Source organism: Serinus canaria, chromosome Z (genome assembly GCF_022539315.1).
Source record: "Serinus canaria isolate serCan28SL12 chromosome Z, serCan2020, whole genome shotgun sequence".
Lineage (NCBI taxonomy): Eukaryota > Metazoa > Chordata > Aves > Passeriformes > Fringillidae > Serinus > Serinus canaria.
Genome location: NC_066343.1, coordinates 66252008 through 66274574, shown reverse-complemented (window position 1 = coordinate 66274574; position 22567 = coordinate 66252008). Strand labels below are relative to the sequence as shown.

At 54.6% G+C, this 22567-nt stretch overlaps 4 protein-coding genes across 4 annotated transcripts; all 4 read left to right on the top strand.

The window, feature by feature from the left end:
• Window positions 1-1677: 1677 nt before the first annotated feature.
• On the top strand, window positions 1678-3147 carry LOC103825781 (avidin-like). The gene is made up of 4 exons (XM_030237507.2): window positions 1678-1841; window positions 1925-2138; window positions 2554-2674; window positions 3004-3147. The coding sequence occupies exons 1-4, from the start codon at window positions 1770-1772 to the stop codon at window positions 3044-3046; spliced, it is 450 nt and encodes a 149-aa protein (XP_030093367.2). The 5' UTR covers window positions 1678-1769; the 3' UTR covers window positions 3047-3147.
• A 5379-nt stretch (window positions 3148-8526) lies between these two features.
• LOC103822921 (avidin-like) lies at window positions 8527-10715 on the top strand. Its single transcript, XM_050987005.1, has 5 exons — window positions 8527-8667; window positions 9562-9654; window positions 9756-9969; window positions 10322-10442; window positions 10533-10715. Exons 1-5 carry the CDS (start codon window positions 8593-8595, stop codon window positions 10564-10566), a joined length of 537 nt encoding a protein of 178 aa, XP_050842962.1. The 5' UTR covers window positions 8527-8592; the 3' UTR covers window positions 10567-10715.
• Window positions 10716-15263: 4548 nt separating this feature from the next.
• LOC103822920 (avidin-like) lies at window positions 15264-16890 on the top strand. The gene is made up of 4 exons (XM_009097957.3): window positions 15264-15341; window positions 15854-16067; window positions 16485-16605; window positions 16767-16890. Exons 1-4 carry the CDS (start codon window positions 15264-15266, stop codon window positions 16888-16890), a joined length of 537 nt encoding a protein of 178 aa, XP_009096205.1.
• A 1897-nt stretch (window positions 16891-18787) lies between these two features.
• On the top strand, window positions 18788-20286 carry LOC103822894 (avidin-like). Its single transcript, XM_009097929.4, has 4 exons — window positions 18788-18859; window positions 19391-19601; window positions 19707-19839; window positions 20253-20286. The coding sequence occupies exons 1-4, from the start codon at window positions 18788-18790 to the stop codon at window positions 20284-20286; spliced, it is 450 nt and encodes a 149-aa protein (XP_009096177.1).
• The last annotated feature ends 2281 nt before the right edge of the window (window positions 20287-22567 follow it).

Below are 22567 nucleotides of genomic sequence, written 5' to 3'. Positions count from 1 at the left end.
CTCTTCTCTGCCTGCTGGTTGCCCCCACTTCCTGCTGTGCCAGGGCTCAGGCATGGCATTGCAGAATTTAATCCTGCTGATGATTGCCAGCTCCAAGCCACTTTACTCTCTGATCTTTGGAGGGCACAAACCCCATGGACACACCTCAGGACTCAGCTGAGATCACTCAAGAATTCTGCCTGCTTGAGCACTGAGCTGGCCCCTGAACCTGTGAGATGAGCCACAGGGATTGTTAAGTACAGGAAAAAAAATTATCTGAAGAAATAAACAGTATTGTTTGTGTGATGCTAAAATAAACCTACACCTGTGAAGGAGCTGTGGGCTGCCAACAGCAGCATGGAGAGTTTGTGTTGTCCATCCACAGCGTTCCTGCAGGAGCCCCCTGAACTGTGGTGATGGTAAGGGGGTGATGGAGGGGGGTGATGGAGAGGGGGTGGTGGAGAAGGGATGATGTCTGCCCCTCCTGGACCCCACAGCCCTCCCAGATTGACCTTACTCATTATCCCAAACACTGGCAGTGCTCTGGGCAGCACCTGCTTGCCAAAAATTTGTCAGAGCAAATGGCAGCTATGTGGGAAAACACACCTTGTTACACAGTTGATTTCTGAGACAGAAAACACTGGGGCAGGAATGTGCAGTGGCCAGCCAGCTCTCTCAACGGGGGTTTCTTCCAGGCAGGGTGCAAGAGGGTTGTAGGGCTCCTGTAGGGAGGAGAGGGGGCTGTGGAGATGCCAGCAGCACAAATGTGATGCTCTCCAACCTGGATAGCAATGAATTTTGCTGTCAGAGAGAAACCAGGGCTCAAAAGTGAAATTTAAGAGAAAGCAAAGACTGAGGAAAAAAAAAAGTTTATTTTTGAGATGTTGCAAAGAGCTACCTTGTCTCCAATTTACAAAAAGTATTATTTGTGGTGAATGGGGTCCATCAGCTTTTGCTATCATAACTTGGGGAATGAAAACATGTATTATTGGAGACTGCCTTGAAAACCATTTAGAAATGGGTGAGAAACTCTGAATCCATTCATTTCAGCCTCCTTGGCCAGCAGCAAGAATAACATAATGGGAATTATGAAAATTTGTTCTTACAGTTGTCTAAGAATACTTGTGTAAATACAACTTTTGTCACTATTAAGATTCAGTGTCCCAGATCTTCAGTCAGTGTTGGCTTCTCATTAAGTAAATACTTCCCTTCCAACACAAACCAGTTTGTAAAAAGAACAGCTTAACATGCACAGCAGACCTTCACAGACCCATCAGTCTGGGGGTGGGGGGGATGGGAAGGCTGAGTCCCAAAAGGATCTGGGTGGTGGGTGAGTTTGCATGAGCATGCCTGGCGAGGAAGAGCAGGGTGAGCTGTGTGCTGCAGCCAATCCTGGGGTCACCAGGTTTAAGGAGCCTCAAAACCTGGGTACTGAGCTGATGTGGCAAGTGAGTGACAGAATGGGCAGCAGCTCCAGAAAGGGGTTTTCCCCACTGACTATTTCCCAGCAGTCACTGATCAGCCCGAGCCAGGGCCTCTCTGCAAGGTGCCGGGGAAGCAGGAATGGACATTTTCAGTACTTCAGCACTCATTTCTGGGAATGTTTGCTGCAATTACCCCCTCTTATGGCTAGGAACCACAGATTTGGAAACACCCAGATTGCACAATGCCCTGGCCAGAGGTGCCACCCACAGACCTGGAAGCAATAAAAAGGAGAGGGAGCAGGAGCATCAGCAGAGACCTGCAAGGAGCACATCCCCAGGTTCATCAGCTGTCTGCCGGCTGCAGAGATGGTGCAAGCAACTCCCTTGCTCCTCGTGCTCTTCCTGGCCCTGGGGGCTCATGGCCTCGCTGTGAAAAAGGTACTGTGAGGGTGGGATGCACAGGGTGGGGTGGGCAGGGGGCTGTGGCTGCAGGCATTGGTGCTGAATTTCCTGTTCTTCAGTGCTCCCTGACTGGGCGCTGGGTCAATGACCTGGGCTCCAACATGACCATCATGACCGTGAATGCAAACGGTGCCTTTGCTGGCTCCTACCACACGGCTGTGACAGCCACCTCCAACGAGATCAAGCTGTCACCACTGCAGGGATCCATGCAGAAGAGCCCTAACCAGAAGGGCCAGCCCACCTTTGGCTTCACCGTCAACTGGAGCTTTTCAGGTACTTCTTTCCCAGACTCCTTATGGTATCCTGGACCTCCCCTGCCCTCCCTCTTTTGCTCTTGAAGCTTTTTCTGCCTTCCCTGCAGTGTCCTTGCTGATTCCCTGCCTTCCCCTGCACTATCCCCACTGTTCTCCCTCTCCTGCCCCTGCAGTTCCTCGGTTGCTGTCAGCTCCCGGTCCCAGGCTGCAGGAGAGGCAGCAGGGGCTGAAGCCTGCACTGACAGTCACACTGGGGTGTCACACTGCCCATGTCCGTGTGACACCCCAGCCCTCTGAGCCCTCCTGTTGCTTTCCCCATCCCCGCTGTCCCCAGAGGCCAGGGACAGCAGAGGTCTACTGTCCCCTGTGCTGGTGCAGCCACTGACCTGCCACCTTGGCCACGCTCCCCTCCACCTCCTGTCTTGTCCCCACAGACTCCATCACTGTTTTCACGGGCCAGTGCTTTGTGGATGAGTATGGAAAGGAGGTTTTGAAGACCATGTGGCTGCTGAGGTCACATGTGGAGAACATTAAAAATGACTGGAAAGCCACCAGGTGAGCCCCCTGTCCCTGCCCTGCACATGGCCCCTGTGCAATCATGAGGGGTTTGGGCTGTCACAAATGAGTGGTTTAGGTTGCTTGCAGAGCCACTCTCACAGGTGTTGGCAAAAGCAGGTTTACAATCTGTTTTAAAAGCACAACTTAACAAATCTCAATGGCAAGGTTTGCTTGATTCCTTTGTGCAGGGGTAAAACACAGAAAGGAAAAATACCATCCCCTGGGGTCCTGCCAAGGCACTAATGTGATGTGGGAATACAGGTCTGGGTGTGTGTTTGGATGCTGTCATGTCCCTCCCTCACGTGTCCTCTTCTGTGTCCCCACAGGGTGGGCACCAACGTCTTCACCCGCCTGCAGTCACAGGAATGAGGCAGCAGCGGGGGCTGCCCGGGCCGGCAGCAGTGCCAGGGCTGTGCCCCTGCTCCTGCAGCACCACCTGCTTCTCCCAATAAAGCTTTGCTGCAAACACCCACAGTCTCCTGTCATGTTGTTGCAAAATGTGGGATAAGCAAAATATTTCTTTAAAAGGTTCATTCTTTGATGTTTGAGTTTTTTAATGCTTTCAAGCGTAATCGACAAGAAAGGACATTTAGCCTGTGAAACTGAGAGCAGCAAACAAGCTCTAAGCTATGTCCAGGTGTTCAAAAGAGAACTTGGTAGAATTGCCTTGTTAAGGTTTAGGTCTTGATGGGCTCTAAATGATCTCAGACCTAGGTGCGGGTTACAAAATTAGGATGAACAATATACCACTGGTAATAGACACAAAGAGTGCGGAATTTACAAGGCACTAGACAGAACCCCCAAGATAAAAAACTAATAAAGACAACTGGATCAGGAAAAACTCAGTGCTGAAGCAGCTCTGACTGGGTAGAAAGTAAATTCTGGCAGGGGTAGAGCATGATTTATGGCCCACAGAATGAAGAAACCCACCAACTCAAGAGAAGAGAAAGGCTGAGCCTGCAAATTGATTACCATCAGATGCAAGAGAATTCCTAACCAATAGGAGAGAGAATAGTAATTAATAAGAGAACTAAGTAACTCGTAGCCAATGAACATTATTGCTTTTGTTTGCTAGATGTGTAAATAACAAAACATTTTGATAGTTGGTGTGCTTGATCTTTGGAATAACACTGAGGACTCAGGCTTGTGGAGCTAAAACAAAAAATCAATGTCTCTCTTGGGTGTGCAATTATTGCCTTGTTATGCACCAGGTAACAAATCCAACTTTTCTGGACAACTCTGTCACAGCTCAGCACACACATTCCCAATACTTCCCATGGTGTCTTACAGTCCCTTCTGTCACCATAACCGAGGCTTCCTGCGTGTCCCCTGCTGTGACCCTCGGTGGCACGGGGTCCTCCTCTGCAGCCCGCCCACCCCACCAGCCGGTCGGCCTGGAGCAGTGCCCGCTTGCCCATCTCCCACCCAGAGGGTGTCCCTTGGCAGGAGGGCAGGTTTCGGCAGCCACTGCCCGGCCACAGCCCCCTCTGCTGTAAAAGGGGCTGGGTGGGTGTGGGCAGAGCCCGGGCACCGCACACGGCCACCACCACCATGGGCACCCTGGGTGCTGCTGCTGCTCACCCTGGCCCTGCTGGTGGCCTGTGGTGCTGCATCCAGGGAGGTGAGAGAGCCCTGGGGCCGTGCCGAGCCGAGCCGTGCTGTGCTGTGCTGAGCTGTCCTGGGTGCAGGGTGGGGAGCAAGGGGCTGCACGCCCTGGCTGTGCCATCCCTGTGGTGCACTGGGAATGACCAGAGGGCTGCCTGATCCTGCTGTGCTATCTGGTGCCATGCCATGCCCTGCCGTGCTGCACCACTCCATGCTGTGCTGTGCCACAGACTGCTGTGCCATGCTGTCCTGTGCCATGCTGTGCCACCCCTGGGGCACAGTGTGCAGGGTTGACAGGGCTTCATGCCATGCTGTCCTGTCCTGTGACACCCCAGCACAGTGTTCCTCTGCTCCCCTTGTGCCTGGCTGTGCCATGCCACACCACAGTGCAGTGTCCGTGACCAAGGAGGCTGCCAGCTCTGGCTCTGCTGTCTTTGGGGGTACTGTGGGTCACCTGCCCCTGCTATAGGGGGGTACCCAGTGCTCCCAGCTCTGCCCTGCCCTGCCAGGGAGAGAGAGGTGATGTCCCAGCTGGTGCCCATGCGCTAATCTCGGTTGCCACACAGAGGGCCATGCCATGGGACACACATGCCACTGCTGGTGGGGAGAGGGGGAACTGTGGCTCAGCACTGCCCAAGCCACCCACACAACCCCTGGTCCCCAGTGTGACCTGCAGGGCCTGTGGAGAAATGAGCTGGGCTCCAGTATGACCATCTTGAACACAGCTGGGACCTTCTCAGGCTCCACACACACTGCAGGGGCAGCCACCAACAAGCCGATCCTGGTGTCACCCTTGTGAGGGGTCCAGCAGCATCCCAGTGTCAAGAGACACCCCACCTTCGGCTTCACTGTGCAGTGGCAGCTCTCAGCTACAGCAGTGACACTGATCCTCTGCTCATGCTGGGAGTGGGGACCCCCTGCCCGGTGCCCCAAATCCCCTGTGGCACCCAGAGGAGCCCTGGCTGTGGGCACAGATTGGCCCCATGCACACATTCCTGCCATGGGAAGTGGTGGTGGGAGAGCTTGTCTGTGGTTTCAGGGCTGTCTGGAAGAGGTGATGGGGGTGTCCATTTGTCTGTCCAGGGGCAGGGCTGTTGCCCAACTCTCTGTCCAGTGATGTGGAAGTGGTCCACCTGGCCAGTGTGGCAGGAAAGTCCATCTCTCTGTCCAGGGCATGTTTGTCTGTCTGCCAGGACCAGGTGGCCCAGGCTTCCCTGTCTTGAGGTGCAGGCTCTCACCCTGCTCTGCCACTCTCAAACCTTGCCACTGCCTTTGTGGGCTTCGTGGATCACCAGGGGAAGGAGACACTTGAGACCTGTGGGAAGAGGTCCTGTCACACAAGGACACCTGGAAAGTCACAAGGTGAGCTCTGTCCCTGCCATCTCACCCCACAGCCCTCCCTCCACCCTGCTGGCACATTTTCCCTGCAGGGTTGACTCTTCCATCTTCACCCACATCAAGTGATGGGAACAGGGACCAGTGCTGCCTGCACCCTGTTGTCCTTCTGCATCCCCAAGTCTCCCCACTGTCCCAGTCCCAAGCTGGGCTCTTAGCAAGGAAACACACCCTCACCTTTCCCTGCTTCTTCCCAGCGCCTCCCAGCAACCTGTTGGTGGAGCTCCCCATTCCCACACTTGCCGCCCTCCCTGGAGCCAAACAAATGTATCCCCACATGGCAGCAAGCTGTGTCCCTTGTGTCCCTTGTGTCCCTTGTGTCCCTTGTGTCCCTTGTGTCCCTGGTGTACAGGCAGCCATCTGTGGGTGTGTCCCCATCTGTGGCCATGGGGAGACTGAGGTGCTGGCAGGGGGACAACAGGGAAGTGTTTTGGAGGGGATGGGAAAGATGGCGTTGGGGGACAGTAATTTCGCTTCCTGATCATGGCTTCAGGCCTCAGCAGGTGCCTCCTTGCCTGTGTACCCATTTGGGACATTCATGGGGCTGGGTGGCTCCAGGCAGCACCCCCAGTGTGGAGCAGCAGGATACCCCACGGCTGAGGAAGGGGTGAAAGCGGCATGCAGGCAAGCCAGCACACTCCCCTGGGCTCATCCCGTGTCTCTGCACCCCTCTCTGCCCCATCCTCCCAACAAACTCCATTTCCAGATACTGCTCTGCTTGGGAGTCTCGGTGCTGCATGCACATCTGCAGGAGAGCTGGGTGCTGGCCCTCGCAGAGGGAAATCCAGGGTGTTGGGGCGGTCTAAAATCCAGGATGGATGCTGGGGGGATCAGGAGAGAGGCCTGGCGCTCCAGGGAGAACTGCTGGGCAGAGCGGGTGGCTAAAGCCAGGTACTGCAGGTGTGCCTGTTGTACCTATGCGGGCACAATGTACTTCCCACTGACTGGCTGTCACCTGATCAGCTGGGGGGTGGAACAGGATACGGATCCTTTCTGGTGTTCATGTTCACAGGATGTTATCTGAACATTAAACTTTATCAGCTCCTTAGGAAAGGAAACAAATCCAACAAGGGCCAGATGCCCTTTGCACCGATCTGACATTAATCCATCAATTCAGCAGCTCATGAAGGTTCCTAACTCATTATTTACATAATCCACGATGCACAGCTCCTAAGTGCTGCTCCTGAGCGCCACAGGGAGAAGCTGTGTGGGCACTGAGAAGTGCAAAGTGTGTGAAGGACAATGCTGCCTGGTGGCTGCAGGGCTGCTGGGATAAGAGACTGCTGGATGGGGCAGAAAGCACACAGTGCCCCGAGAAAGTGTCAGTGCCTGTCTGCCATCCTCTTCCTCTCACAGTGTGCCTGTCCTTCCCCAGCCTTCCTCAGCCTTTGCTCTTTTCCCTCATTCCCTGCTGGGTTCTGGGGCTGCACACAGAGCACAGACATGAGGCTCTCCAGGGTAAGCTTGTACTGACTGACTACAACTGGGTTATGTGCCTGGTGGACCAGTTTTTGGTCAAAAGTCACCATGCATCCTCATCTTCACCCTTGCACCCTCATCCTCATGCCTACATTCTGCACAGAGCCCTCAGTTCATCCCCTCTGATCCTTGACACTGCTCTGGTTGTGCTGGGGCTGTTCTCCTGCTTCCCCTCCCCAAACACCCACTGTGGCTGTCACCTGCACCTTAAGCACCCAAAGAGTTCTCTGAGTGGTCTGTGAGGCTAAAGCCTTGGGACCCCAGTGTGAGTGTAGGATGAGGCTGGGAGCCCTGCACAGCAGGGCACGAGGCCACTGACAACCATGTTGGCCCAGAACATAAGATTTAATTTAATTTCTGGCATTTTATTACCCTCTCAACTGCAAATTCCCTGCCTCCTGGTTCCTCCTAAGAAGGCAGCCAGTGGGACAGAGAATGATCCAAGTGTTGTGCTTGCTTAATAAGAAAACTGAAAGTAAAACTGTAGAGTTTTATGAGAAATCAGCACTGGGGGCGCCAGTGCTGGATCACAATCTGTGTATCACAATCTGTGTTCATCAGCTGTCCAAACTATCCCACATCCTCTCCCTGACCTTGCTGTGATCCTGCCCTTTTATTGACATTTCATTTGCCTTTTCCTCTTGCTGGTACATGCAACCTGGGCTGCTCACTTCCAGCCTGCAATGCCCTACTCAGAGGTTTTCCTACTGCTGTTGGGGCCAGTTTACTTCATTCATCTCCCAGTTCCCTGGACCCACTGCAGATAACCTGCTGTCCCTGCACACATGCCTTGCCCAGTCCTCATGACTCTCTGTCCTTCTGTCCATCCCTTGCGGTGACCAGAGGGTGCTTTGGGATACAGGAGCTCCAGCAGGGCAGGGTGGAAACTTAGACCCAGCCCTCAACCAGTAGACATGGGGTTAAAGACCCCCAGGCTGGGTGATGTCAGTGGGCAGCCCCACACAAAACCTCCTGCATCCCTGTTCTGCCCACACCCATTCCTGTGTCCATCCCTGTTCCAGTCTGCGTGTCAATCTCCATCCCTGCCTCTAATCCCTCATCCCTGCCCCCATCCTGGCCCCATCCCCATTCCCCCCACCCTTGCTTCCATCCCCATCCCTGCCCCTGTTCCCGTCCCCATCCCTGTGCACATCCCCCAGCCCTCATCCTTGCCCCCCCAGTTCCCGTTCCCATCCCACCACAGTATCTTCCTGTCTTCATCCCCAGCCCAGTGCCCATTCCCGTCCTTGCCCCTGTCCCTGTCCCGACACCTCTTCCCCTCCCTGTCTCCTTGTCCTTCCTTCTGCTAGTATCGGTCCCTCCCTCAGGTACCACCCGGGGCTTTCCCGGAAAGCAGTGCCGGAGCTGAATATAAGTCTGTGAGTCACTGGCATGGTTTGGTTCCTCGCCGCCGCTGCATCCCGAGCTGCCTCCCGATGAGCCGCCTCGTCCTCTCCGCTCTCGCCCTCCCTGCAGGGATGTCCGTGGCCGCGGCTGCGGCAGGCTTCCAGGTTGGGACTCCTGCTGGGAGGCAGGCGTGGGAAACTCGGCTCCGGGGAAGTCTGGGTGGGAGCACGGCTGGGGATCCCGGTGTTCGGGGAGGGACACGAGTGGGAGACTCGCCGGAGGGGTGGAATATGAAAAGGGAGCCGCAGCGCTTGTTAGGGATGGGATGCGCGTAGAAGACCCGTCTGCGGGGGAATACTCGGCAACAGGAGGATCCCCTGCTCCAGCGGGTACCCAAGCGGGAAACCCTGCCGAGGGAGATGAGGGAAGTGATGCTCCGGGGTAGTCCGTGTGCCCGGGAGGGATGTGCATGGAGATTCCTTCCCTGTTGCAGGAGCCATGGATGTGGAAATCCCCCACTTCCCTCCCAAAGTGGAGGGGAAGTGGGGGAACTTGGAGGGGAATTGGGGCAGGGGAAGTGTGGGGACCCTGCCCCAGACGGTGACTTGCCCCTGTCTCAGTGCAGCAGTGAACAGGCAGCACTTAGAACTGCAGGTGGGATGCTCAGGGCTCTGGTGAGACGGAGTCCACTGTGGACCTGAGGGCTGTGCCCATCCTAGTGAGCCTCCCTGTTGTGCTACATGCGTGCTGAGCACAGCACAGGTACCCACAAACATGGGCAGATGTGCCCTGGACTCACACAGCTCACCTGCCTGGGCTACAGCAGGGGTCCCACCCATGTTCCTGCCTGTCCAAGGCTCCCACCTTTTACTTTTCCTCTTCACCTCTCCCCTTTGCTTGGCTTATCCCAGCTTTTGGCCCTCGTGATCTAGCTGAGATAGCAACAACTTTATGAATCAAGTATTTCAAAAATGAATGCTTGAGCACTCTCAGGACTCCAGAAACACTCTGCTGTGCCACCATCCACAGCCTGATCTGTGTTTGGGTTCTTTTCCAAGCTCCTCTGCCAGGGAGTTGAGCACCCTGGGGAGAAAAAGGCCAGCAAGGAAGAGGAAAAGGCAACCATGGGGAAGAGCAGAAGGCCTATCAAGGTGAGTGCCAGCACCCCATTGGCATCGGGGGGTGTGGGCAGGGGGCTCAGCCTGTAAGGGCTTGTACAGGCAGCCCCAGGGACACATCTGTTTATCCCCAGCCGTGCAACCTGACCGGCTGGTGGGAGAATGATCTGGGCTCCAAGATGCAAGTGTTCGAGGTTGGCAAGGACGGAACCTTCTCTGGCCAGTACCACACCGCTGTGTCAAGCACCAAGAAACCCATCCAGCCGTCCCCAGTGACTGGCTCCCAGCACCTGGATGAGGATGGACAGTGCACCTTTGGCTTCACTGTCAACTGGAAGAAGTTCTCAGGTCTGTAGGTGCATGATGGCTGTTGTTGGATGGAGTGCTGGGATGGAGAGGGGAGCTCAGGCAGGTCCCACTGCTCATCCCAACTCCTCTGCTCTCTCTGCTGTCCTCTGTCTCTCCTTCCCTGATCCCTTCCCCACTCTGGATGGTGTCTGCAGACAGCAGTACACCTTCCAAAACAAGGTCTGGGTGAGGCAGCACCACGGGTTGCTTTGACAACACCTCTGCCACACACCATTTCCTTGCAAATACCGGGATCCAGTCAGGCTCCATGAGCACTAAGCTCACTGATGCCTGTGAAGCTCCAAAATCAGCTGGGGTCCTGTTGGGATGCTAAAAGCCACCACTGCTTTAGACTCCACAGCTGTCTTCGTGGGCCAGTGCTTCAATGGGGATGACGGGAAGGAGGTCCTGCACACCTCCTGGCTGCTGCGAGAGAAAGTCGACTCAGAGCTGGATGACTGGAAAGCCACCAGGTGAGCCAAGGTAACCCCAGTCCATCTGGGATCCCTGGGATCCCTATCCTGCTGCTGGCTGGGCACCAATGGGCAACTGCTTCCCCACAGGACTGGGCACAACACCTTCACTCGAGCGGGCTGAAAGAAGGACCAGCATCTTATCCTGGCCACACCTGGGAGACTGGAGCCCCCTCAGCAGGATCAGTGTGTACCAGCATGCCCTGATGTTTCCAGCTCTGGAGGAAGTTATCTCAGAAAACAACAAATAAAATTAAAGATATTTAAACACAACCTTGTGCCGTCTGGGGATATGTCCTGGAAAAGCTGGGCTAAAACTCGGTGGAGGGTGGGTGTGGGATGAAACTCTCATTCCCTTATTCTGGGAAGAGACTGGCCTGAAGAATGTCCCTTTTCCAGCCCAAACAGGATGGTGCATCCCCAAAGTAACCCTCTGACACTAACTGTGACCAGCACTCACTCCTTCCTGCTGAAAGCCTGGTGAGTGTGATGGCAGAGTAGGCTGGGGAGCTCTTCTGCATCCCAAAAAACTGGTTGGGAGGCCCCTGGCTCTGACACAGCCCTTAAGCAGGCAGGTGAGGTGTCTTGGCTGCATGCACACTCCTGAAAAGTGCCAAGGGCTGCTCTGTACCAGCTACACAGGGCCAGTAGCTGCAGTACACCCAGCCCAAATCTCCTTCTGGGAAATGTGATTTACTGAAAACCTAATGGCCAGCAAATCCAGCTTCTCAAATCCCTGCCCAATGGACTATGTGGCTGACTAAATCAGGAAGTGCCTGTGCTGCCTTAGGCACCCCTGTAAGCCAAAGAAAATGATTTCCAGGAAATCAGGTCTTGGTCTGAATCTGAAACTTAGTCCTTGTGTCTTTGATTCTAAAATAACCCAGGACAGTGCTGCATGCCCTGAGCTGGCATACTGCCTGGGATTTGATGAATTTAAAAGTAGGACTGGGCTGCTGGGGCTGCCACCCCTCTCTGCCCCCCTGGCTTTTCTGCCACAAATCCTGTGGGTGGGAGAGATTTGCTAACAGCACCTGTGGCTTTAGTAAGTTTGCCTGCTCTGTGTTTTCACCTGCCTTGATGCAAACTTGCATGTGGTTTGCTTCTCACATCTTTCTCCCTGGGACTCATCTTCCATTTCCAGAGCTGTGCTGCTGTTCCCTTCTCTGTGCCTTGCTGGCATTTCTCCAGCTTTTTCAGTTCCCTTACAGAATGTCTTCACACCAGCCCTCTGCTATGCATTTATGTATCTGCACAGCTTTTTATGTGCTTTTAGAGGGGTCGGAGAAGTGGGAAAGTGAGAGGCAGAGGACCACAGGACTCAGCTCTCACCTGAAACCTGACCAGCTCAGCAGTGAAGCGCCCCGCTGAGCCTCCAGCCTCACTGCATGCATCCTCCTGACCTCATTATTGCCTTCATGCCAGCATTTCCCCAAGGCAGGGCTCTCCCAAGGCTGTGCAGCACTCCCAGAGTGCTTCAGCAAGGCAGCAGTGCTGACCACAGTCGGAGCATCCTGCAAACCCCAGCAGGCAGCCACAGTGCTGGTGAGGAACATGGCAGGCATGGGCTGGCAGAGCTATTTCCAAGGCCATTCCCTACCTCAGGGCACCCACCCTGGCTGCAAGGCATCCCTGGCACACCTCGGGTTTGGGGTGACAGGAGATTGGACCTGGGGGTGACTGCAGGTGTCTGGGAGTGGTTAAGGATGGGGATGTTACTCCGTGGACATTCGGCACCTCTCAGCTCTGAGTTTTATTCAGCTGCAAACATGCTCACGGTGCTGGTCTGCAAACCCCGCACCATTTGCTTCCTTCTAGCACAGCCTCATCAGCAAGGCGAACATGAGCAGGGCTTCCCCTTCAGCCCCACTGCAGGAAAACCAGTTGTTTCTGCTGCATGACGAGTCTTGATCATGGTCATTCACACATTGTGAATGCTTCCAGGGGCAGGGGGAGCTGGTGGAGGCAGCAGACACCTGAAATCACATGGGCATGGTGTGTGGCACAGCTGCTCACACACATAGTGTATCAGCTAAAAAAAACCCCAAAAAACGAACTTATTAGGATCTTGGCATGGGGTGATGCTTGCATAAGGATCAAATCCCTTCAAGCACTGAAGTCACTGTTAGAATGGAGAAGGAGCTTCAACTGCAGGGGTCCTCCAGCACTTATTTGTCTTAACCACATGTGGAAAACTCTCCTGCGCAAACGTTTCTGTGGGGACTGCTGCTGTCAACCGTTTACAAATGTCTCAACACTGAACATCTTGGTGCCCAACATCTCCCAGTGCAGCTGTTGACCCATCTAAGCAGACAGAGGCAGGGAATTCCCAGGTCACTCAGGGGACTGCATGGTTGGTGGGTTTGGGTGTACCAAAACCCGGTACCCTCCACTCTGCAGCGATGAAAAAAGAGAAAATTCAACTTTCAAGCCATAACTTCACTGATGAGTGGAGACACATATCTCCCGTCCCCTCCACTGCTTCTACATGGTCCTCTGGTCAGGACCACACATTGTTCTCTCTCTTCTGCCTCTCTCCATGACTCTGTTCCAGCTGTGGCCTTGTCAACCACGGACTGCCATCCTGAGAGAATGGAGGAGATCCATAGTTATGTTCTCAGCCCTTCCTGGGTCTGGTTTGGAACCAGGACACCCTCCCAAATGTGTTTTGCCTCCCCATCCTACAGATGTGCTCATCAAATTTGTCAGTATAACCCTTTGTGTGGATGAGGAACCTGCAGCTTGTCCAGCTTGCTCTATATGGCTCAGAGGGTTACTCACTCCTGCCAGCCTGCCCCAGCCAGGCCATGCTGTGGCACAAGGGCTGAGCCCCCTCCACTGCACTGCATCCTGACCAGGCAGTGGGTCACTGACCTCGGCTTCAGTGTAGCCATCTTGGCTGTGAACAAAGAGGACACTTCACTGGCTGCTGCCACACACCATGAATGAGGCCTGGGTGTCACCACTGCAGGTGACACACTCGGTGAACCAGAAGAGCCAGCTCACCTTCAGCTATCAGCTGGAGTTTTTCAGGAGCTTCTCCTTTCCCAGCCTCCCGCTTGTATACTCAGAGCTCTTCTAGAATCCACTAGATGACCTTGGAGTATCCCTGCCCTTCCTGTGATGTCCAACTCAGCTGGGCTCATGTCACCATGCCCTGCATATCCCATACCTGTTCAAGGTCCCAGCAGGGCAGGAGGCTGGGGAGGGAAACATCACCCACAAAAACAAGCAGCCTTTCCCACTGACAAACTGGGTGCCTAAGCGGGACAGCCCCATCCCATCCCATCCCATCCCATCCCATCCCATCCCATCCCATCCCATCCCATCCCATCCCATCCCATCCCATCCCATCCCATCCCATCCCATCCCATCCCATCCCATCCCATCCCATCCCATCCCATCCCATCCCATCTCATCCCATCCCATCCCATCCCATCCCATCCCTTCACAGACTGCAGACTCCATCACCACCTCCATGGGCCAAAGCTTCACAGATGAGGAGAGAAAGGAAGTACTGAAGGACCACATGGATCATGCAAGATGAGGCTGACCTGCTCGAGGATGACTGCAAAGCCAGTGGGTGGGCTGCAGGGCACTGTCCATCCTTGCTCTGTACTGGTGCTGCCCCTGTGGGTGTTGCATGGAGCCCACAGGGGAGTGCCAAGTCCTGGGAGCTGGGAGCCAGCTGGGCAGCAAGCAAGGGAGAGCAGTGTCAAGATCCCAAGTGCTTTTGCAGCAAGTCTCCAGGATGGGAGTTGAACACAGCCCTGTAATTTTTTTATTAAAAGCAAAGTGCAATTTGAACATAGGATCCTGCTCCCTGAAGAAGAGGAGAGTGGGTTTCCTAGTCTTCAGGCCCAGGAAAGATGAGAAGGAAGGATTGCCAAAGCAGATCTCACTCCTTGTGCTTGGGCAGGGGCCAGAGAGGCACCTCATGACCTGGACAAAGCCAGATGCCACTTCTATCTTCCCCTGCAGTGACATGTTCACCTGGTTAGAGTGGTGTCTTGGGGGATGTGTCTGTGCCATGTCCCTGTGGAAATGCCAGGCAGTCTGAGCACCCCCATTACAACCTTGCACCATCAGGAACTCCTTGGGAAGGGTCACACAGGGCCCTGCCCAGCCTCGGAGCATCATGCACATGGCATCGCCTCCCACGGTGTCTAGAGAGGCACCGTGCACAGAACACACCCTCCCACAGGAATAAGCAAATTTTAACATCTACACATCTTCCAGGAAAGCCCTTCTGCCCTTGCAAAAATGGCCGATTCAAGAGTTCCTGCTGCAGTGACAGTCTTAGGTCCCAAACCCGAGGAAAGCCAAGCACAGCCCGCAGGAAAAACTGTTTAGAAAGAGCAGCAGACACTCACAATGCAGGAGGGGACGGTGACAGGGATGAGCCCCTGAGGGCATTCCCGTCACCAGCCAGTGCAGCAGGGCACAGCCGGCCGGACTGCTCTGGCTCCAGCCTGTGTTTAGGTGGCAGCACTGGGTCGGTGGCAGTGGGACAGTGTCAGGCCGTGCCCGGCCCCAGGCTCCGGCAGTGAGCAAGGAATGGGGCCGGCGGAGCCTCTTGGACAGTGGATGTATAAATCATCCCTGCATCCCCACCGCCCTGCACAGCCGTGCTCATCCCCGCGTTCCTCCGGCGCTGCCCAGGTCAGGCAGACCTCGTCACCTCACCTGGCCTGGGCACGCTGACATCAGGACACTCAAGCCGCAGCTGCCAGCCGTCATGGCTCCGGTTACAGCTCTATAAAGGGGTTTGGGATGCAGGGCAGAGAGGCAGCTGGCCGGATATTTCGCAGCCCCGCAGCCATGGGGGGAGGTGCTCTCATCCTGGTCCTCGCTCTCGCCGTGGCCCTGGCAGAGAGCGTTGCTCCTGCAGAGAGGAAGGTACGGGGATGGGTGACAATGGGAGCGTAGCAGACATGGCAAAGGGATGCAATGCGGGCAGCCAGGAGTTCTCCCTTAAATGCCATTTTAGGCTTAGACAAGCAGGAGAGCCTTGCAAGAACCAAGTCCAGGTAGAGGGCAAGGTATCCCTGGATCACCCTCAGCCACCTGGTACCACCTCCAGAACTATTTGTTCCCACGAGGGAACCATGCACAGGGCATTCCTTCCCTTGGGGTTTGTGCCTGGGACCACCACACCTGTGGCATCCCCTCGATGTCTGGGTCTGTGTCTGGGTGTATCCTGCATGCTGCAGGGCTGGGATATTCTGGCCTTGCTTCACCATCTCCTCAGCAGCACCCTGGGGCAATATTTCCCCAAACTGGGATTGGGGACAGCCAATGCCCTGCAGCTGCACTCACAGCAGGGCTGTGGCTCCCCTGGCGTGGGGCAGCAGCAGGGATGGGTTCCCCCTGCATGTGGGGGTGCAGAGTATGTGGCTCTATTCCTTCAGTGCCAGCTCAGCGGACTGTGGAGGAATGACCAGGACTCACTGATGGAGATTTCGGTGTTGAGGGACAACGGGGACTTCCATGGACAATACCTCACACGAGTCACCCTCTCTGGGGGCTGTGCCCAAGTCTCCCCCCTGAGGGGTGCCCAGCAGCAGCTTGGAGAGGAGGGCTGGCCCACCTTTGCCTTCACTGTGCTCTGGGACAAGTTCTCCAGTAAGTGCTGGGACACCTGGAGATGGCGTGGCAGTGTCAATGGAATTCCTGCATGCAGTCAGCAGGAATTTTCTTTCACCAGGAATTCAGCTGGGTGATGCTTTGGTGCAGCTAAGCAGCAACACCTGCACAGCATGGGGCTAAGGGGCAATGCCGGGCTTGAACAGGGGAGCCTCTCCTCACCCAGCATCCCTGGGGCATCCACGGTGGGTCTGGACCCTGTTAGCACAACTGGGATGTGCTAACAAATCCTGCCTTACCTGAGGGAGCCACAGGGAAGGGCAGGACCCCCTAGCATTGGTTTGGTGGTTGGCTGTGTGGCCATTGGAGCAGGAACACAGCTGTGTCTGGGAGGACAGTGGGGGAGGGGGAGAAGCCAGTTTCCCCACGGTTCTCCCAATAAGTGCTTCCTCCCAGATGCCACCACCGCCTTCGTGGGGCAATGCTTTGTGGATGCAGGTGGAAAGGAGATGCTGAGCACCATGTGGCTGCTGCGTGAAGCTGTCGGGTCCCTTGAGGAGGACTGGAAAGCCACAAGGTAGTAAGGGGATATGAGTGACACTAATCCTACAGAGGGGTCCTCACTTGAGGAAACTTGGGGGTAAATTCAGGGACCCCCCCATCACTGCTGCAAGGACTGGCAGGTCTGAGGGGGCAGTGTCTGAAGGTCATCCTACAGGAACTCTCATCTTCTCTCAGGGTGGGCAGAAATGTCTTCACACGCAAACGCACCACAAAAGGAAAGATCCTGCCAAACTTGTCCCCTCCCTGTCAGGCTGTGTCTTCACCAGGCCCTGGATGGGATGGTCTGGCTGCAGCCTAACCCCTCAACAAGGCAAGAAAAACCTGCCTCCCAGTTGAGAATAAAATTTTAAAATCATCAGCTTTTTCTGCCTTTTCTTAGAGTGTCTTCTGTCTTCTGCCTTCTGTCCCCAAAGATACACTTGCCGAGGAGAGGTCTCACCACTGCCCTTCTGCAGGGACACCTGCATCACTCCCTGATCCAACCATTCGCCTCCCTGGGCTCATTTCCCATCTCACCTAAACCCAAACTTCCACCCTGTGTCATCATTCCCCACCTGCCTGATGGTGGCAGGGCTAGCAGCAGCATCCTGGATTCAGCTCACTTCCTTGCAGTACTTTCATATCCATTCCCCCCAGACCCTTTCCAGCACTGGGAATCCATGCTCTCTTGGATTGGGCAATGGAGGCAGCATTACCAGTAGATTTGAGATGCTGATTAACTTTGTGCTGTATGGCACCTCAAGTAAAATGTGCTAGTAAAAGTTAAAGACCCCACCCTGCCCTGTCCCATCCCATCCCCCCAGGTCAGGGATTTCCCCCTTTTCCACCATTAAATTTTGGCAGTACCTCTCTATTTGTCTCTGTACACGCCTGCAAAAGTTAGTCAGCTCTTTTGACACAAAGCTTTTGGCAGGTCCATGGGTGAAGAGAAAACCTCTTGCAGAAGTGTTACAAAAATATCTCAGCCCCAGGGATGACAGCACCACGGCTGCACAGTCCTTTAAGCCTGGCCCAGCTCTAGCAAAGCTGCAGCATGGTGCCATGAAGTAGGGGGAAACATGGCACCACCCTGGGATCTCTAACAAGGTTGCTTGTCCCTGTCAAACATCACAGAAAGGCAGGAGCTGGTGTCAAGCCAAAAGAACAGAGTGTGGCTTCCAGGACAACAGCAAAAGACTCCCCAGGGGTAATTTCTCTGAGTACCTGGGACAGGCCATGAGTTTGGGACTGAAAAAGACAAAGAGGAGGGACGTGTTAGGAGAGGGGTGTTTTTCACTCAGCCCAGCTTTTGAGGTTACCTAGATGAGAGAGAGATGTGCGGAGCACAAGGTGCCAGGATGTGCCAGGGCTAGCAGTGGGCACTGAGAGGTGTCACCCCAAAGGGTGGGAACTCCCCCAACCCTAATTTGCACACTGCAGCCCTGTTGCCATGCACTGCCCCAAACATTGTTGTCTTGAACACAGCAGGTGTTGATTCAGCTGAGTCCCAGCTGAATTTTCAGCTGCCACAGCCATATACCTGCTCCAGGCATCACAGAAAAGGCATGGCTCAGGAAGACAGGGACAGTGCATGCTGCATTTTTCACAGCAAAGGTCCTTTAGAGCAGCCAGTACAAGGAAGAGGTGTGAATACAATGCTGGTTATCACACTCTGTGTGTTTAGCAAACACACTCACTGGGACCTCAGTAACTCTGCTGAGTTTACTTCTTCCTCTAACTCTCACGAAAGTAAAAGCAAAAGCATCAAAACCAGCAGCTGACATCCAGGAGAGGCTGGAGAAATGTTACCATTCTAAAATTAGTAAACTTTCCCTTCTGAGCAGTGCTGCAGCATCCTGGTCAGGCAGTGGCAGCAGCAAAGCAGGGAGGGGGTAAATGTGGAAATAGGTGGTGGTTTCCAGCTTTGTGCATGGGAGACAGATTCCCAAAGATGGTATTAATGCTTTCTAGGCTACTATAGGGCCTTATAAAAAACTTGTGTCGCCACCCCCCTGCCCAGCCGTGCTTATTCCTGCGTTCCTTCCATCCTGACCAGGTCATGCAGACCTGCTCACCTCCCTCGCCTGTCTCGGGCACCCTGACATCAAGCCATTCATCTCACAGCTGCCATCCTGGTGCTGGTGGGACTCCAGTTACAGCCCTATAAAGGGCGGCAGGTTGCAGGGCTGGGAGGAGCTCTTAGCAGCCTTGCAGCCATGGGGAGAAGTGCTTTTGCCCTGGTTCTCGCCCTTGCCCTGGCAGTGTGTGTTGCCCCTGTGGAGAGGAAGGTATGAGGACAGATGACAGTGGGGATGTGGGGCTGACATCCTGCTAGACCCCAAAGTCTGCTGCTGGGGCATCATAGCTCAGCAGGGAGCCAGGGCTGGGCTGCTGGAGCTGGTGGGAACAGCACTGAGGGAAGCTGAGGGAAGCTGCAATGAGGTTGGGAGGAAGGGACTGCCTCCTGCAAGGACGCTTCTTGCTTCAGGAAGTCATTCAGAGGGAGGCAAACAGAGCCATGTCCCAGGCAGCTCCTGTTCCCCCTACCCCCCAGAATGCAGGGAAAACAGTGCACCTGCTGCTTCAGCATGGGGGGACTCACTCTCCCTTGCGTGGGTGAAACCATCCAGGACAGTGGCTGAACTGAATGTGACTATAACTCAGGCATGATGCTCACACTGAGATGGTGCCAGAGGCACATCAGGTCTGTGGCACACCACCCACTGCTGCAGACATCTCTGGGCAGAGCCAGGGTGAAGGGGTGGGAGCAGGATGCTCCCCCCTCTCCCTCCCTCCAACCCACAGCACTGGCCTTGCAGTGCCTTCTCTCTGGGTCGTGGCGGAGCGACACCAGCTGCCGGATGGTTGTGTCCACCCTGGACAAGGACAACAGATTCTCCGGCTTTTACCTGCCAGGACCTGCTGCTGGCTACTCTGAACTCCTCACGTCACCACTGGAGGGGTCCCAACAAGATACAGAGCTGATCTCACAGCCCACCTTCTCCTTCACTGTGAACTGGAAGCTCCAAGGTAGGCAGCAGGGGGCCATCATCATGTGGGTGGGGATGCCAGCAGAACACAGGGTGGTGATCTTGTGCCTCTCTACCTAACTCACATCACCTTAAATCCTTCCAGACTCAGAGACTGCCCGGACAAGTGTCTTCCTGGGCCAGTGCTATGTGGACACCAAGGGGGAGGAGACCCTGCATGCCCTATGGCTCCTGAGAGAGGCAGCCGACAGCCCTGCAGAAGACTGGAAAGGCACACGGTGAGTGCTGGGTCCCAGCCACTGCTCTGCCAAGGTCTTCTGCAGCTCAGATTGGAGAAAGGAGAAATCTCAGAGGATGAAGCATGGGAGAACCATGAGGGTGGAATGGGTTTGTCACCGTGATATGCAAGGGCTATGGAGCATCCATGTAACATGGTCCACCCCTGCACACCTGATGTGTCACAGGATGGGGGAATCCCTGGATGGGCTCTGGCCACAGAGAGCCCTTTCTGGGGCCTTCTTTCCACTCTCCACAGCAGGAAGAGAAGGAAAAGATGAGAGCACCTGGCAGAGCCTCTGCCACAGGCCGTCGGAACCTGTAGTACCTCAGTCGGCCACACAATGCTCCCCCTGGGTTACCCCTCTACCCTCCAAAGCATGCATGACACCATCTGATTTGCTGTTTTCTGCAGGATTGGCACCAGCACCTTCACACGGATAAAATAACAGCAAGTGGGAAAATCCAGCAGCCATAGGACTGCAAGGAGTTCCTAGGCAGACTTTGCCCGCACCAGCTTGCTGCACTTGAGGAGCAACCTCAGCCCAGAGGTTCATGCTTTCTTAGGCAAGTTCACCAGATGCAAAATAAAGGGTTTCTGTGGGGATGCAAGGCTTGACTCTGTCTTCTGCCCTGCCTCAAACTTGTGGGGTTTGTCTCATCCAGCAGCCACCCTCCCACAGGGAGGTTTCATGCTGCGCTGAGACTGAAAAAGACAAGGCTGAGGCCAGCGGAGTCCCTGGGGATGGCGACCGTCCCAGCTCCCCTCCCTGGCAGTGTGCAGCAGTACTGTGCCTGCAAACCTGATGCTATGCTCTGGGTAACATGTCCCTAGGGGTCACTCCCAAATGTCCCTAGAGATGGGGGACAAACCGGGCTGTGGCCAGGCAGAGGATAAGGCACAGCCGCCGGGTGCTGCCGCGCCCAGCACTGCCGAGCCTTCCCCGTGGGAGCCGAGCACAGGATACTCTCAGGCGCTCGAACGCACGGGCCGTTGCAAACGACTCTTGCAGAGCCGTCAGCCTCCGGTTCCCAGCCCCGGCGGATGTGCAGCGCTGGCCGGCTGCCAGCTGCCCTCCCAGCCCAGGCCTGGGGAAAGCTCCCAAATACCCCGCCCCAAGAGTCCCTTCGGCACGGCTGTGTCCCCCGAGCTATGCACGGGGGTGTTTCTCCAGCAAAGATGTCCAGACATGGCCAAGGAAAGAGAACAGGAGAAGGGCACATCTGGCACTGGCTAGACTTTTTTAGGCATCACAGCCCGACCTCTCTGCCTTCTGCCTTAGACACTTTGCCAAAGTGCTCCTAGCACGACCCCTGGGGGTTTAGCAGGCCCAGGGCTGAGCTGCCCAGCTGTGAGAACTGGAAGGAGGCAGTGGCTCCATCAGTGTATTTCCAGCTGCTTTTTAAACCAGTTTTCAGATTTCTGTTAGTTTTTCTGTTTCCACTAATATCCAGCAGCTGGTGCTAGTGGATAAAAATAGGATGGATGATGACAGGATTTAGATTTCCCTTGAAGAGGTGAACATCTTGTTTCTGCTACTGACTGAATCTTCCATCTCTCTGAAAAACTCTAATTAATTTTTTTAAAAAGGGTAAACCTGATTCCTTTAAAGCCATTATCAGGAAGTGTTTTGCATTGATTACACAGCCCAGGACTTCCTTAGCAATAGAAAGCAAATTTCATTTATGTTTTCACAATTTTCAATACATCACAATCACAGAAAGGAGAAGATACTCTAATACCTGAGGAGTCACCAAGCAAAAAAGATTCTGTTTCTATCTGGCAACACCCATCTGGGACATGTCAAGGACTGTCCAGGATATTTTGCCCTGAAAAACTCATAATTCCAGTCTGCCAGCATAGTTCCAGAATGCTGACAAAGGCACTTGCTGGGACACAAGGGAGATAGAGATCAGCCTTGGGCATAACAGAGGGAACAAGGTAGGGATGCAAGCTGGGACTATACCACTGACCAAAGGCAGAGTGTTGGGCTCTGTGTGCATGCAAGCAGCCCCAGTGCACATCCAAGCCGTGTTCTGACCCCACAGCATGGTAGGAAAAAGAACAGGGATCTGCAGCAAAGAGGAAAAGGAGGGTGGCAAGAATATCAGTTGGCTCCTGCTCCTCCGCTTGATATAATCAAGTCCTCAGCCAAAAGAGTCATTATGAGCACTTTAATCATTGCTGCCCTTTAACCCAAGGCATGAGGTCCAGGCTGAGCTTCATTTCTCTCCCCAGGTCAGAGCTGCTTGCTGTGGGACTGGCACAAGAACATAGAAAGCAATGAAATATAGCAGACTTGGGCCATTATGAGCTGAGACTACAGAGCAGTCCTCCCCAAACTCCCAGTTCCTGGCTCCCAGCCTGCTCTCCCAGAGTTATCTCCCTTCCCTACATCTGGCCAAGCAAGCCAGACTGCTACAAAGAGCAATACTGACCCCATCCTACCCAGGCAAACACCAGCTCACATGGCTGCTCCCAACTTTCCTGGCAACACCACCATATATTACTTCAGATGGCTCATTTGATATTGATTAGTGCCGGGTCAGGAACCCTGTGTAACATCTGTGACACTACACACTATGGCCTTGAACTGCAAAAAATGAAACTAAAGGGGGAACAGGCCATTACATACACCGACCCTGAACTGCAAAAATGAAAGTAGGGTGGGAACAGGACATTAAGTACCTTGGCTTCGAACTGCAAAAAAATGAAACTAAAGTGTGGAG